Consider the following 16,280-nt stretch of genomic DNA (forward strand, 5'->3'; position numbering starts at 1 on the left):
TTAATGTTTTTATGTTTCTTCAAACATTCATACTTTTTTTTTTTCATTCACCCATAAGCATCACTCTGTGAACAATATGACATCAAGCCTAAGAGGAAAAACCCGATTGGTAAGTACACCTCAGCATTAAGAGGGGACCAATGTCATATCACCACCTGCTGTATATACATGTATACAAGTATAAAGTGTCAAGTACCCGAAGCAGTCAACAAAAAGGAACAACAACCAAAAAAATTAAGACAAAATCAAGAGGGAAAACAGAAATGCTGAAATTGCAAGATTGTGAGGGATAAGAGTCAGCGTAGTCTAGCCAACAGATACATTGACGATGGTAGTGCTTTAAAAACACAAACCCTCCACCCCTCATATTCCCTAGTCCTGCAAATGATGAGTCTCCAGTAAAGTGGATTTGACTCAACATGAATTTGTTTTTTTTTTTTCAATAAGACAAACCATAGATTCTTAAAATGCATTTTGTAGAGTAAGTAACACTTCAATCAAACCCTTGTCTGACTCTTTCTGGAACATTTAGAGAAAAAACTGTTGCATCAAAAGTGTGGTGGGTTTTCCTTGCATATCCCATATTGTGGCAATGTTGTTTCTATGGTAACTGTACATTTCAGACCTGCAAAAGAATAGAAAAAGAGTTGTTTTCACTGTGAGGATTTGTCCTCGCTTCACCCGTACAGCAGCCAGAAGGTGCTTGACAGACACCTTGCTTAGAGCTTAAAGGCTGTGAGGACAAAACCAATAAAAATCTAAATCAACTGCATAGTTGCTCAGAGTTTCTTTGTATCTATCATACATTTGCCTCAGCACATATGCCAATGTATAAAATCTCTAATATTATAAAGAAAGAAATGACCCAGAAAGTGGACGTCATGGGTGCATGATTTGAAGCGTTCTTTGCTCTTTAACAGATAAACCAACTCAAGTGCTTGCAAGTCTAGTCTGTTTCCTAAAGTAAAAGGAGAAAGAAATATAAAGATTTAATTTTTGTGACACCCTGATTTGGTTTATAGAGGAATAGTTAGTTGTTTTGTTTTTTTTAAAGTTTGCCTTTGCGTGTTTTTTTCCTCTCTGTTCACTGTCCTGTCTCACAGGCGGTGCAGAGCAACTACGGTGTCCAGCAGTGTCCTTGTCACCCGTGCAGTCTCAGGGCCCTGCCTCCCTTGTCAACTCTTGCAGGTGAGGACTCTGTGCATGGGCTCCAGCAGCCCCCTCTACCTCCACTGCTGAGGTTGACTCAGAACGCCGCCGTCCCCTGATGGTACGAGGCCCAGGGCCTGTGTCGGAGCTGGGGCTCAGGACGCCTAAGGGGGCCTCAAGGAGCCCTGGCTCCCGTACTCGAGGCTTTCGGCCTCGACGAGAGGGGATACCATTGCAGCCATCCTTCTTTAGGTGTCGGTGTAGGTGATCTGAGCGCACGAAAGTCTTAAAGCAGCTTGAGCACTGATAGGGGCGCAGGCCTGTGTGTACGCGCATGTGGTTCTTCAGGTCATAGTTGTGAGCAAAGGCGGCTCCACATTGCGTACACAGGTAAGGCTTCTCTCCTGTATGCTTCCGCATATGAACCTTGAGTTTGTCCTGCCTGGGAGGGAGAAAAATAAACAAGATCACATCATCAGAATACACAGTCCAAAAAAATCTAGAGGATTAGCTCACACCCATCTGAATGCATTCATTATACAAAGTCAGGGTTTTTTCAAACTCTAATCAAAGCAGGTAATATAATATACAACATACATAATTAACTCAACATATATTAATTCTCACATGTAGTCTGGCAAGGTTAACATGCTGTGGATGATTTTATTTCATATTTAACAGCAATCGTTTGCACCTCATCCACTAGAATTATTCTGTCAGGGCAGCCAGACTGGGAAGAAGCCATAAACCTTACATCTTTATCTATGTATGAGAGCAATGTGAACTGACAAGAAAGCTCAATGTTCATTGTGTCACCTGCCATTTTTATGATTTCTGGTAACTTTTCTTTGATGATGACACCATAAGCAGAATAGCAAGTGACAGATCCTAAAAAAAAAAAAATCTTACTGTTCTCTGCAGCTGAACAATTCCAAAATCATCTTGCAGACCTGACATTTAACTTTGAGTAGTACAGAAATTTGGAGTTATTAAAACATCATCAGTTTTGCAGCCTAGTTCCATCCCCACAAGCTGTATTTGACTGAATTTTGAGAGTAGGTGTCATTTCTGAGCAAATCAGATAGCTGATATGAAAAACATACTGGCTAAAAATGCAGTTTTACAACAATTACACTCAGGTTAAAACAAGACCAAAATATCCAAGAAAATCTGAGAACATTTTTTACACTGAAATGATATACTGCCCACAAAACTTTATCAGGCTGCCTTGGCCTTCATCTGACTTGTGTCCCTCACTCCCTCCCCCCTTTAGCCCTTACTATCTATCTAGATCCCGAGCTCTTAGATCATCTAACCCTTCTGCATCCAGGGCAGAGGGCTCCTAAACAAACAAGCTGAGGTATCTCAATGTGTACGCACATATACATAGACAGGTACACATGCATGCCTTTTAGGGTGATTAGCTGTCATACCAGCAAACAAATAAACCCACTGCAATGCTTAGTGGCCCATATACACTGTCCCAAATATATACATAAACAAAGACGTGTACATATGAGAAGAAACACACACTCACACACACACACATGCACACAGACCAAAGCCTTGAAATAAAGTGGCACACTGACAGGTGAATTATTTAAAGGACAGGACTGATTTATTACCGTGCAAGGTACACTCTTAACCCTGATCAAACAGGATTAAGATTACAGTACCCCCTTCCCACTGCTGGTCACATTTAGCTAGAAGGCGAATTCTAATTGGTCTTCCTACCTGTCATGCCAACAGAGGTTCTGGGTATTTCTAGCCTTCAACATCTATTTCCAGCACAACTCCACTGATTAATTAATTAAAGAAAAGATTTCATGGAAAAGTCAGGGCTCCTAAATACAAGGAAACCATGTGGACTCAAGTCCTTGGTTGTGGACTAATCACATTTATTTGAATGCCACACAGCAGATTTCAATCGAGAGGTAAAGGAGTGATGGAGAGAGAGGAGGGGTGGTGTAACTACTCTGCCCTGGGCAATAATCAACATAGCCAGAGATCAAAAGTTCAAATTACTGCACTGGAGCTCATAGAGCACCATTCAGGGAGTGTAATCCCTCTCAGTATCAGAACACCACACTTTATAGCAGCTCTCCAATAGATAACACTGCCATGTCACAGCCTTCTTTTATAGGACCCCTATGTTAAAATTCCAGGACTTTGCAATGGAGGCTGTCATAATAACGCAGACGTTTATAGCCATCTGACCCCTCTTTCAGAGCTGGAATATTTTACATACCTCTTTGATTAGAATTTAGTTGCTCTGCGCCATTGAAATCATTTTAGCCAATGTTCAGCGAGCCCTAAAAACAGGTATGGACTGATCAAAGTAAACATTTAGATTCACAAACTGCACTGCTTCCTTAATGCAAAGCTAAGTTAGTTAGTGCTAATACTCCTGCTCTTGGCTTTGTGGTGTTTCCTACTGCTGGGTGGTTTGTCTACAGTGCCAAGCCCAAGACTATTAGTACATGTGACATGGGGTAGTCACCGCATTAATTGGGCTTACCTGGTAAAGCGGACTTTGCAGATGGCGCATTCATAGGGTTTCTCTCCCGTGTGAGTTCGGATGTGGCGGGGTAGCTTTCCTGCTCCTTGAATGACCTTGGAGCATATGGGGCACTTCTGGAAGGCCTTAGAGCGCATCTTTCTCTCTCCTCCACCTCCTCCTCCACCCCCATTTCCTCTTTCTCCTCCTCCTCTTTCTTGGCCTGTACTGCCCCGTGATAACCAGAGTGGCGGCACTCCCTGTGTCACAGCAGCAGTGGCTGTATCCTCATGATGCGTGCTATTAAAATAATTCAAGTAAAATTCCATGTCGGGGTCATCCCCATCTCCCTGTTCCTCCCCAGTTGTTGCACGTTCTTTCTGCCTCTCGATGGAGTCCATCATCTGCTGCAGGAGGGCACTGGCTGAACCCCTCTCCCTTGCCATCACATCCCTACTTCCTTCCTCCACTTCTGTCCCCTCAGGGGGGAGGTAGAAGTGCCCATTTTGGGTGTAGTAAGACCCCAGGGTTGCTCCATTGCCCTGCACGGCATCCCCATCTTCCTCTTCCTCTTCATCCTCGTCCTCTTCCTCTGGCTCCTGTGGGGGGGCCTGTGCCAAGGCAAGGGCCAAGGGGGAGTAGTATTCACCGGGGCCACCAGGAGCCCCATTGCTGGGGCCATTGCCATGGTTAAAGTGCAATGTAGGCAGGTCCCTGAGCTCCGGTGTGCTGCAGCTGCTGCTCCAGCGTGCCCCTCTCTGGAAGTACTCCAGGTACTCCCGGGCCCTCACCCGGTTTCCCTGCTCCGTGCCCCCTCTGCCTTTCCCCTCCTCATCTTCATCTTCATCTCTTCGCTCACTGCCCGCCTGTTGAAATATGATGAAAAACAAAGATTGAGTGAAGGAGAAAATAATTCTACATAAGTAGACTTAAATTGTTTTTTGTATATAGTACAAAAAACAAAGGAAAAGAGAATGTACAGACAATAGTAAAGAAAAAAGGTACATTTAAAAAAAAAAAATCACATTTTTATTATACAAATTCTCTCCACATTGAAAATAAATACATCATGAGGACTGAAGACTGTCTAGGATGACCTAAATTTTGTGTAAGGCCTATTAGTATAGGCAGATCATTATACAGGTATCCTGGGGTCTAGTATGCTTGAGGATACATGCATGTGCAAAATTAAAAAAATAACTAACTAGCAAAACACATTGGTAACTTGTGTGTGTATAAAAAACAAGCAGCATATTACTCCAAATTTGTTTTCATTTTTACATTCACCAACTTGTAAAAAGTAAACCAGTATTGGTAGTTTTTTGAGTAATGTCAACTTGTGCCAAATGTATTAATAGATAGTTGGAAGTGTAAAACACAACACACAGTCATGTTTTGATGTAAATAATAATACATCCTTTATCATTTAGCTTTCCTTGGCAACATGAGTTTTTAACACAAGGTGATTTTATTGGGCTCCTTTGCTGTTAATCAACCAGGAGACAGTGGAGGTCCTCGACATGCTCTACATGATGTGATTATTACAGTAAAGTGTGGCTGTGAATATCACATGATGTTGAGCATTATATAATCAGACACTGCATATCACAGCTACACTTGATCGTGTGCAGCTGCGATATGCTGTTTCTGTAGTCTGTGAGCATGCCGTCCTTCCACACACACTATGGGCTCAGAATGAGTTCTAAACTAACCAAAGACTGTGGGCATGTGTTTGGTATAGTCAGATAAATTATTAAAGGCCATGATGTCAGTTTGACTATGCTCACTGTTGAATGAAAGGAATACCAGGGTAACTAGTTTTTGAACGTGTTATTCCAGTTCCACAACACATATACCGCATCTGAGATGGTATGTGTTTTGCCATAAATTCATCACTAACTAATGAGAAGAGCTGATCAAATCAAAACTAAATTTCAACTTTAAAATGTCACTTCTAGTTTTATAATTATCTTGTACCGGCGGGGAGAGCACTTTGGTGTCCAGCAGGTGTGTACAGACATCCTGGACAGGTGGGATTTCCAGGAGGCGTGCTGCAGCAAGGATGTCAGCCACACTGCTGTGACTGACTGTCAGTGTGGCGGTGTAGGCAAAGTCCAGCAATGCTCCCAGAGCCTCTGCTGCCACAAAGTCGATGTTGTAGATGTTCTGCTGGTCAGCAGCAGCACCTGAAGTGAAGAGTTTGTGGAAGTAGGAGCTGCAGGATGCCAGGACAGAGCGGTGAGCTGGGAACTCCCGATCCTGAGTAACCAGGAGCACATCACACAGCAGGCCACTGAGCCGCTGCTTGTTCAGGCTGCCCAGGATGTCTGCACTGTGCTCAGGGAAAGGAATTCCCACAGGACCTTCCTCTGCCTCTCCTGCCCCTCCTCTCCCTCCTCCACCCCCGCTGCTTGCTGTCCCCCTGAGCCGCCTTCCGCCCCTCCCACCGGCCCCTGACGACATCTTCCACCAGCCTGCCGCCGAGCCACCTAGCACAGCCCCCACCCGTGTATCCGTCCTGCCGTCTGTCCGTCTGCCTGTCTGAAGGGAGAAAAGTTGTATAGAGGGATAGCAAGGATGGGAAAGATAAACAGGAAAAGAATAGATCAGTTCATAACATTCTTTACGTGGACAGATGAAGTGAGAGGATTGCTGATTACCTGATTCAGTACATATACACATGGGTGAAAAAAAACAGTAAATATCTCTAATTGGCCCTAATGTAATCCAACTTTGTAGCATGGCTTACAATGGTGATTTAGTTCATTCCAAATTGTGTGTGTTCTTGTCTATTCTGATGATGTTCCTCCTGGTACGATGCGTCTTTTTCACTTTCTAAATTATGGTGGGAAGCGGTTAGTACTATTGGTTAGTACTATCTGAAAAAAATCCACAGGTGTAAATGTGAGTGTAGGTGTTTGTCTCTATGTGTCAGCTGTGCGGGTGTACCCCGCCCCCTGCCAACCTGTGACGCTAATGGATAAATTGTATATGTATGGATAATTCACTCTATCAAGACTCTTTTACATTAATATATTGGCAATGCATCAACTTTCTATTGATTTTTCACATTAAGCGTTTCCATGTTTTAATACCCAAACCTTAAAAATTAAACTCTTACACCAATGTGTTTCTACTACTCAAAAGTGACTCATTAAGGTTCTGAAACAAATTTTGTGATCTCTGAGTACCTGATCAGAAACCAATCTTCACTGCGAATGCTTTACAATTGCCACATATGTTGAATGCAGTAAATTTTCTAGTTTGTGAGGAGTAGCTCATATAAAAAGTGAAAAAAATATATGCCAAAACAGCCATTTTAAACATTTGACCCTGTCTAAGCAGACCCAATATCTTGGAAAGAATGTTCCAAGTAATTGCAATGGTAACACAAAAATGGTGTACATCACTGTTTCAGCAGGTGCATTGACAGATTTACTATAAAACTGTACAGCAGCATGTGACATAATATGAAATCATAATATGAAATAGTGTCTCATAACAATTTTGGGCAGACCTTTAGCCTGCTAGAATACCATGATTGGGTGCATAAATAAGTGAAACTGTTCATGTACTACATACAGTGTGTGTGTGTGTGTGTGTGTGTGTGTGTGTGTGTGTGAGTGAAGGAGGCTGGTGGCCTGACTTTTTTTTTTTCTTGTATACACACCTACATCTATGGATGTGTGTGCATGCACTCGTGCAAGAAACCAAGTAAGAGGTCATGGAGGACAGATAGGCAGAGGGCAGTGGGGATCAGAGTGCATGCTGGGAGCTGGGCTGTGCAGCTTGCGCACTCTGTGTCAGTCGAGAGCTGGGGAGGGGAGAAGGGGAGGAGGTGGAGGAAAAGAAGGGGGGGGGGCTGTCAGAGCAGACCCTGTGGAAAAAACTCCACAGGAGGAGGAAGAGGACACGCAACAAGCTGCAAGGGAACAGTATTAAAAACGGGAGGTTGTCAATCCGGTCTGAGCTGGTTACCCCACCCTGTACTGTGTGCCAAGTTTCAGAAAAGGCTGTCCCCTTGCGCACGTGTGGGGGGAGATTAAAATGATCGACCGAAGCCTATGCAGAGGGAGGGGGTTTTCAGCAGGACAAACCATTCTCGATTTCTCTATTAACACACACACACACACACACACACACACACAAACAAATAGTGCAACAGAGACATCAATAAAGCATGACATACACATACACATAAATACACATAAAGGACATCCAACTCCCCCCTCCATATGCCAGGAAGACCCAGCAGGGGGTGAGATTGGTTAAACGGGGTGGGAGGGGGGACGATGGTTTTGTGTGTCGCTTTCAACAAGACCGAAGCATTCACGTGACATTCCTTCAGATCAGTCCTTCTGGTATGTTTATATGCTACACCCCACTACCAAACCTGCCTAACCTGGCAGCCTCTCCTCTTTCATACCTGTTCACCTGTTTTCACCTTTCCCTCCTCTTCTCTGTTGTGTTCTGTTCTCCTCTGTAAAAAGCAACGCCTATCTGTTGCTACACTTTGAATGTGTGAATCAGCTCTGCTCACAGGTTAGCGTTAAGAACATATGTTTCAACAGATCATGATCTTCTAAAAGGGTCTATATATATATATATATATATATATATATATATTTTTTTTTTTTTTTTTTAATTTAGGCAAAACTTTGTGACAAAGAAAACTCAAATACAGGTTTGATATTACATTATAAATCAGACCATAATATATAGTGCTGCTTTGTATAATTAATGGTGAAATGGAGTAAACAGATACACAATTTCTCTGTCCTTACTGTAGATCTCCATTAATGCAATTTCGATAGGCAGCTGACCACAAAGCCTCTGCAAACAGTGCCAATGTCACAAAGCTCAGATGAAAACAGACTGTCAGACATCGCTTGAGCAAATTTTATCATCTAACCCCTCATCTGAATATGCAGAGGAAGGGGAGAGCAAAGACAGTGAGAAATGGCACAGGAGGGAGAGAGGGCTGAGTGTGATGGAGATGGAAGTAAGCAAAAGAAAGGGCAATCACATTGCTACAGGTCATGTCCTTCACAGGTGGAAATAGATCTCTGTGTGCCCATCCAGACCGAGCCAACCTGCTTTCCTCTAATACAGGCTATTAGCACCTGCACTCCAGGCTTTGCTTCATGCTTGCATAGTGCGTTATCCCTCATACATACACAACTGACCCTGGGTCACGGCTCTGTGGGGTAAAGACACTGAGCTGAGAGGAGATAAAACATACACAAACTTGATTCAGTGCCACTGAAGCATAGAGGGACTACTCTGCATGCAGGAGCCACCTGTCCCAGAATAACCCACAAAGAGCACTAAGAAAGGGGAAACAGTGCAACAAACCTGATCCTGACACCTCCTCATGGCTTGAAACATTCCTTATCACTAATTCATGCCTGTGGGTGACAAGGACTGCAACCCAGCACAATGCAATGGAACAGCTGCCTGTGTCCCTGGCGTTCCACTTGCAGGGAAGGGCTTTCTCTCAATGCCCAGTTCATGAGCACACAGGCCTACTTTGCAAGTCAAACAACTGCTTTAAGGACCCACCCATCCCATCTCCACCCTCATCACCTCCATCTCATCTGTAACGTCCCTCTACCCCTTTCCACATATCTACACACAGCAAGGACAGATATCAAAATTACACTTCAGGGACGGAACAACCAACACCGGCCTTATGTTGTGCTCTTTCTTCAGTTGACTATGCTGTGTGTTCCTAATATCTATGCCAAGAGAGTCACACCCAATTTGCTTGACATTAACAAACACCTCCACATCACACTGTGGTAGCAGTGAGTAAAAATGGTTTTATTTTGCATGACATAGATCATATATGAAAGGACTGCCAAATTTTGACTCTCAACGTATTTCCCTTTTTGGCTGACACATACCAGTCATTCCTAAACACAAAGGAACAAACTGTTAACCCTGTGCAACCTCAGACGTTTCTTAGACACTGAAATACATGCCTCCATGACACTTTTTAAAAGCTCTACACAAACATGTTTTTTAGGTTTTACTGAACCAAAAACAGCATGATTAGGTATTACAGAGGGTACTGGACTTGATATTTCTATGTTAGAGAAATGTTTGGTTTGAATCTACTAAGTTTCAGAACACATATCTCCTTTTATTCCAAACTTTCTGTTATTGGTTTCTTTAACTTTGGCATGTAAAATGAGATTGGCTTACTACAACAACACACAGTTCAAAACTACTGAGCAACCCAACTTTAAAAGGGATCAATCAGAGCAAACTGAATCATTGATCCCTTGGGCTATAAATGTTAAACACAGATGAGCCATCTTTGAATACTGAAATACAGGGCTGTTGGAAATTTTATAATGAATACCTTGTTAAGTGTTATTAGTACATTGCTTAAGAGTGAAAAGGTCTATCAGTTTACTTTTACTCATGTGAAGCACTGAGTATCTCACTTGCTATCAGAATGATTAATTTGAGTTTGTATTCAGATTAGAGTGCCACAGAAATAGAGCAGTGAAGCCAAAATTGCAAAAAAATATTAAACCTGAATGTCACACAAGTCAAAGACTTAGGTTGCCATTTTGCTCATCTATGCCTTCTTGACCTTTTCTTTATATTTTCTCCCCTGTCCTCATTTCACTCTTTCAAATGGCTTCTATGGCAACAACTTCATCTAGCCCACCCACCCCCACTGCAGGGGAATTACTCCACTCAGACCAAGAAGGTTCAAGGTTAGACCAAGAGGATATTGCAAGATAATCAGAATGAGGAGGGGGTGGCAGTTCCTAGGAAAAGTGCAGTTTGAACGAGTGCCATGGCCAAGTGCCTCACTACTCCCTGTAGTGAGAGGAAACCTGATTGGTCATACTGGGAGCCAAGCAGGAAGAGGGTAAGTGACTGATAAAACTGAAGGGCTGGTCTATGCCTGGCAGGTTTCACTAGAAACCAACCAGGAAGCTCTGCCAAAACAGACACAAAGCCAGTGAATAGGTAGTGGGTGAGGCAGGGCGTTAAACTCACAAGCTCACTCATAACTCCTGCATGTATGGTGGCCTAGGAATCCAGTTCAGATGTCAATGATAAACTCAAGAGATCTCATTCACTTACCTGGTGTAACCTGCTGCAAAAGAGGAAAGATAACCGCCCACATATCGGGCAAAGTTTAACGTGAGGAAGGTGGCAAGGGGTTTATGATGTCCTTATAAATTATGCACTTTCCACTGCTAGTTTACTAGAAACTCGCAAAGTAAAATCTGTAGCTGCTGCTGCTGACTACTCAAATGAGCTCTAATTTGTCTGTATTTTCTTTTCTTTTTTGCTTGTTTGTACACTGTATACCCACAGGCTAGCAAACATGTAAACAAACATAAAATATGTTGTAATTCAATCCAGTAAGACAGCTGTGAATTTTCACAGCTCCTCATTGTTCCCTTGTTTTTAACACAATAATAGAAATATGTTCTTCCATTTTTAAGTTAAGCAGTGACTCTAGTTTTGGGTCTTTGTTGTATCAGATTGTATTATACTATAGTACATTCTAGCATTGGTTCCAACGTATGTAAATGAGTCAGGCAATATATCAGAAATGTCCTAATTATAGGAAGGCAATGGAGTTCTCTTCCCATCCGCTAAAAAGTATAGCATGTCACAAATTACAACTGCGACAACACACAAACAAATAAAGTAGTAGTTGCAGCTCAATGTATCATTCTAGTAGTATTCCATACATTGTTTCGCGTTGAACAGGTGTTTGTATTTTAATACGTAGAAAGAAACAACAGTGTGGTAAAATTAGCCCGATGATTAACTTATTCATTCCATAATGTAAGGCTTTGTAAGTGAAGATTAGCCTACTTTATCACAATTAACTTTAGAAAGTATAAATGATACATACTTTGTGCTAGTTTTGTGTTTTGATAGATATTTCATTGTGAAGTCATGGTTTGTAGCATGGATAGTAGCCTTTCTCAAGCTGCACTGTAATAAAACCGCATGCACAGTCTGAGTTCCTTTTAGCTTGAGTAACATGCGCTAACACTGCCATGCTGCCAATCAGGAAGTGTAACAAAATCTAACACAGGGCTTCAGAAACAGCATTACTCCACAACACAGCATCGTCCAACAGAACTCAAGCTGGCAGTTGGTCAGTCAGCAGGCACAACGTGCCCTGGTTGCGCCACTCTGTGCATGCGCAGACCAACAGGGGAAGAGGACTTCCTGTGAGTCTGTGGCAGGCATGTAACAGAAACCGCTCTGTTATCAGATGACCAGCTCTCTGCTTGCTCGCTCCCTCTGTCCCTACTGTCTGACCCTCTCTCTTCCTCTCATCTGTCGCTCTCATCTCATCATTGCTCCATCGCTGTCTCATACTCTGCACTGCACAGAACCCACTACACCACCCACTTCCCCTTTCCACTGCTGAGGAGGCAAAGCAGCGCAGACGCAGACACACACATACATACACACACACACGCTCCTGTGTCTTGCCATCCTTTAACACAACCCGCCCATCTTCACTCCTGTTTCATCCCAAAACAATTCACTATATCAACATGCAGACAGTGTCAAATTGGTCACATATGATCTTCCTGATCAGTTCTGCTTAGTTAATTCAAGTCTCCACAGTGTTTATTATCAATATAACAAGAAATGATACTGTTGACTAATGAATACCACTTTCAGCTAATAGTTGTTTATACAGTATATGGAAAATGTAAAAGCCCTACGTTAACATGTCACCAAAAGACACCATATAACCCCAGAAGTGTGAAAATACAAGTCTTGTTATATCCCCACCCTAAACAACATCCCAGCCTTTTCCTCTCCCACTCTAATTCGATCAGGTTGTATTGGCCTCTCCATAATAAATGTCCCAGAAGAGAACAGAAGAAGCCCCTTTACTCCCCCTAGACTTCAGCACAACAACAGAAAAACAACAGAGAGGGGTCTGTCTGCCTGCCTAGCCAGGCTGGAAGCTGTGGTATACTGAGCAGCTGATCAGGGGAACCAAACATTAGGGGGAAATGAAGCTGCATTTACCAAGGAAGAGACTAATGAAAGTATTAAAACTGTAGAGAAAAGTTATAACATATACAGAGAAGCATAGAGAGATAGAACAGCAGCACAGAAAAGATACTGTTTGATATGATGTACAAAAAACCAAGGTTTTCATTCCACCATATGGGCCACAGTACATCATTTGACCACATAAACAAAACTTTGAAAAAACATAATGACTGATACATGTAGTATACTGTATACAGCCAACATTTCACTCTAAAATAAAGCCTCAAACTGCCACGGCGACATCACGCAACCTGTCTTCTCAGTCTGTCTGAACCTGCTAGTTTCAGGCCATAGTGGTGTAGGCACAAACATACAGGAATATCAAACTGTATTCAGCCTCACCGCCAAATTGATGGGTGGTGTCTTGGACCTGCCCACAGGCACTGAAGTCCCCTGCAATTCCCCTTGAGTCTATTGTTGGTAACACATACGCATACACATGCATGCATGTGTGCACACAAGCGCACACTCACAAACACATACAGCGTCCTAGTTTAACCTCTTGATGGAATTTACTTGAACTAACTATACTTGTCTTCTGTAGTGGTACCTAGCAAGTGGTATGGAGGGTAACATCAGGACAATGTTTACTGTAACTATTCTTTCTCTGACATTGAACTGAATAAAAAAAATGCCATCAACCTTGTCTACTACTGCCTTTTGACAAGCATTCCAAGCACTTTCCCAGCATTTGGGCGTCTTCATTTTCTGTTCTCTTCTTGTACCCTCTCCATGCCCACACATTTAAAAACGGGTTCAACAAGTATGCAAAGCCAAAAAAATATGCATCTGGTTATCGAGCAAGGCAGTCAGGGTTCCTGTGAAGTCTTTTAACCACGAGCCACCAGATTAAAATCTGCTTTTAACAAAATGCAAGGTGAGTTAAGGGCAGAGTGGACTGGAACAAAAAGATGTCATAAGACTGACCATGGCTGTGTGTGGCTGCGAAAAACTAAAATCAATCAGCAAGTTCCCCAGCACAGTGCAAGGAGTTGCCACAATTGAGGTTTTATTTTAATACTGCAAGAACCAAACTGAGGCAGCTTACCCTACCAGTGAAATCCAATTGTCACAAGATGTGTCACATACTCTTTCCTTTAGCAAGAAAAGATGTCACTTACTGAGGTTTCTCAAACTGTTACTCAACACCCCACCTGTATGCCGTGAGCTATCAGCATGGTCGCTCTGCCAGTCTAGCAAACATTTGATGCAGTGGTTTTTGTGGAATTACATCAACACCCCTCAAGAAGCAGCAGTACAGGATGTGCAACTGTGTTCATCTTTTTTCACTTTACTAATAATAGCAGCAGTGTCATTTAATCACAGCAGCAGATGAAAATAATAAAATAATACAGCTCCTTATTAGGATGAAAATGACACTGATGAATAATGAATCTTGCCCATAGTTAAAAAGTTATCTTGGTGTGAATAAAACGTTTAGGACTACAACGGTTTCTCTGAGCAGAGCTCTGTGCAGCACCTTACACTCAGCACTGACCTATTTGCCATTCCCTCCTTTATTTTGCAAGTGGGTCAAGAACTCTGAACTCTATCAAGCCCCATCCCTCTCACTCTCCTTCACACACAAGATGCTGTTGTATTTATTTCCACTGCTACCCACTCTTCTCCTCTCAGCCATAGTTTAAGACATGCTGTGTGTGTGTGTGTGTGTGTGTGTGTGTGTATGTGGATGTATTTGGAGTGCTTACCAAACAGGCAGAAAATGTTTCCCGGACCCTATCGGCCTCCTGTGCCTGCCGGCCAGCTCTGCTGCCTTGGTCTCTGGGCAGAGCTTTAGCAGACAGGAAACTTGTGAGTGGCCCTAGTCATACAGGCAAGCCCTTGCCTGATCCCACACAAACAGACGCCTACCCCCCCTCCAACACCACCCCACCCCCTCTATTTTCAGCCCACAACTCAGCTCCGCATTCCCTGTTTTCATTGGTTTGACAGCTGTTCACTCACCACACCTCCTCACTGGGATAGGCTGGCGGCTGTTCCCTTTCCTGAATGGCCAAAGGCAAGGCACTCTGGGATACAGAGTTCTTAAACCCCATTTGTGTTGCTTTATAGCACCTGGTGTGGACTACAATTCCCAGCTCTCTCTGCCCTCAACACCCCCACTATCTCCAAGCCTTCTTTAACGTAAGCACTCAGGGCTGAATTATACACTACAGTATGTTGCTAGCAGGCTGCCAGGTATTAAAGTACAGACCAGCCATCAAACAGGGCCGAGCTTCGTATGAAAAAAACATTTCAGCGTTAAGTGTCAGAGCCATACCCAGACATCTAAGGTGGACTGTTTCATCGGCTCACATTCTAGTGACATTACAGACACACTCTTGACCTAAATTATGACTTATTCTAATTCCACACACTGTAATGCCACCACAACATGCCCTGCGCATACACCACACAACTTGCCCTGCACTGAGCATTTCAGTCGCCACTGTTCCAAAAAGTTGTACCTACTGCGTCTACCATAATATCCAATAGAATTATTTTTTGGTTACACCGTCCTCTGCTTCAGTACCCCCCACCCTCTCTTGAGAGCCCCCATCCCCCTCCTCCTCCTGTAAGTGCTTCCACCTGCCTGAAAAGTTAATGCCTTGAACACATCCTGTAAACTTTATCTCAAGATTCCCCAGAGGTAAAGCGAAATACAGAGGAAGTACTTTGAGAGGATTAAAAAAAGAGGAACCTTGACTAGGGACTACTGCTGCGACCCACCTCTCCTCTCCGGCCAACCCCCCCACCCTGCTCTCCTTTCTGCCCCCCTCCCTCATTCCTCCCTCTCTCCTCTCCTCCTCTGCCCTGCTCCCCTCTGGTTGACAGGCCCAGGGCAGACAGCAGGAGGATGGCAGGGTGCCTTTTGCTCACCTGCGATGGCCGTGGTGGTGCTTGTTGTGGGTTAGCTCAGCCCTCTCCTCTCCTCCTCTCCGGAGCTCTCTCTCCCTCTCAGTGTTGTGCAGCTTAAAGCCCCGTATGCGCTAACCAAGCAGCAGCAGATCAACTCAATTCCCTTCCTGGTTTCTGGAGGGCAAAGAGGTCCCTCCCTTTCTCTCTCTCTCTCTCTCTCTCCCTCACTCTTTCTCTCTCCCTCTCTTTTAAAGAAACAGCATTCCCCCTCTGTCTCCTCTCCCTCCTCCCTTAGTGAAGCAAAAATAAAGTGGAAATTTCTTTGCACTCAAAATTGGGCAGTTGTTAAAGTCATAAACTCAATCAGAGATTACACAAATTATTAACCCGTGCCTACCCACTCTGTGGTTTCACAGTAGATGCCAGTGTTGCTCTTTCTGGGTGTGTGTTATAAGCTTAAACTGAGTTACAACTCTAGCCTTTTCGCACCAGCGTCATCTCTCAGTACTACTTTCCTTTTCTATGTGAATCGAGTCGCACCCACCCATGCTATTGCCTGAGGTCATGGTGTCCCACCCCAAATGCAAGCCTTGGCACATTCCAGTACATACAGTAGGGGCTGCCAGCAACCCCCTTGATACACTCTGGCTTGGTCTGGTCTCTGTACACAATACCTGCCAAGCTCCAACAGGTGAGGGATCAGAGAAAA

General features: G+C 43.5%; 1 protein-coding gene across 1 annotated transcript; it reads right to left on the reverse strand.

The window, feature by feature from the left end:
- Positions 1-1,042: 1,042 nt before the first annotated feature.
- zbtb7a (zinc finger and BTB domain containing 7a) lies at positions 1,043-14,465 on the reverse strand. The gene is made up of 4 exons (XM_026304908.1): positions 14,422-14,465; positions 5,624-6,187; positions 3,668-4,512; positions 1,043-1,591 (listed from the first exon to the last, which is right to left on the reverse strand). The coding sequence occupies exons 2-4, from the start codon at positions 6,107-6,109 to the stop codon at positions 1,156-1,158; spliced, it is 1,767 nt and encodes a 588-aa protein (XP_026160693.1). The 5' UTR covers positions 6,110-6,187; positions 14,422-14,465; the 3' UTR covers positions 1,043-1,155.
- Positions 14,466-16,280: the final 1,815 nt, after the last annotated feature.

Source organism: Mastacembelus armatus, chromosome 4 (assembly GCF_900324485.2).
Source record: "Mastacembelus armatus chromosome 4, fMasArm1.2, whole genome shotgun sequence".
Lineage (NCBI taxonomy): Eukaryota > Metazoa > Chordata > Actinopteri > Synbranchiformes > Mastacembelidae > Mastacembelus > Mastacembelus armatus.

Bases quoted from the DNA above. Each gene is read 5' to 3' on its own strand.
- zbtb7a (XM_026304908.1), bottom strand. From the start codon at position 6,109: ATGTCGTCAGGGGCCGGTGGGAGGGGCGGAAGGCGGCTCAGGGGGACA. The intron at 4,513-5,623 runs GTACAAGATAAT...ATATTTCAACAG, and splicing joins CCAAAGTGCTCTCCCCGCCG to GCGGGCAGTGAGCGAAGAGA. The intron at 1,592-3,667 runs GTAAGCCCAATT...TCTCCCTCCCAG, and splicing joins TGCAAAGTCCGCTTTACCAG to GCAGGACAAACTCAAGGTTC.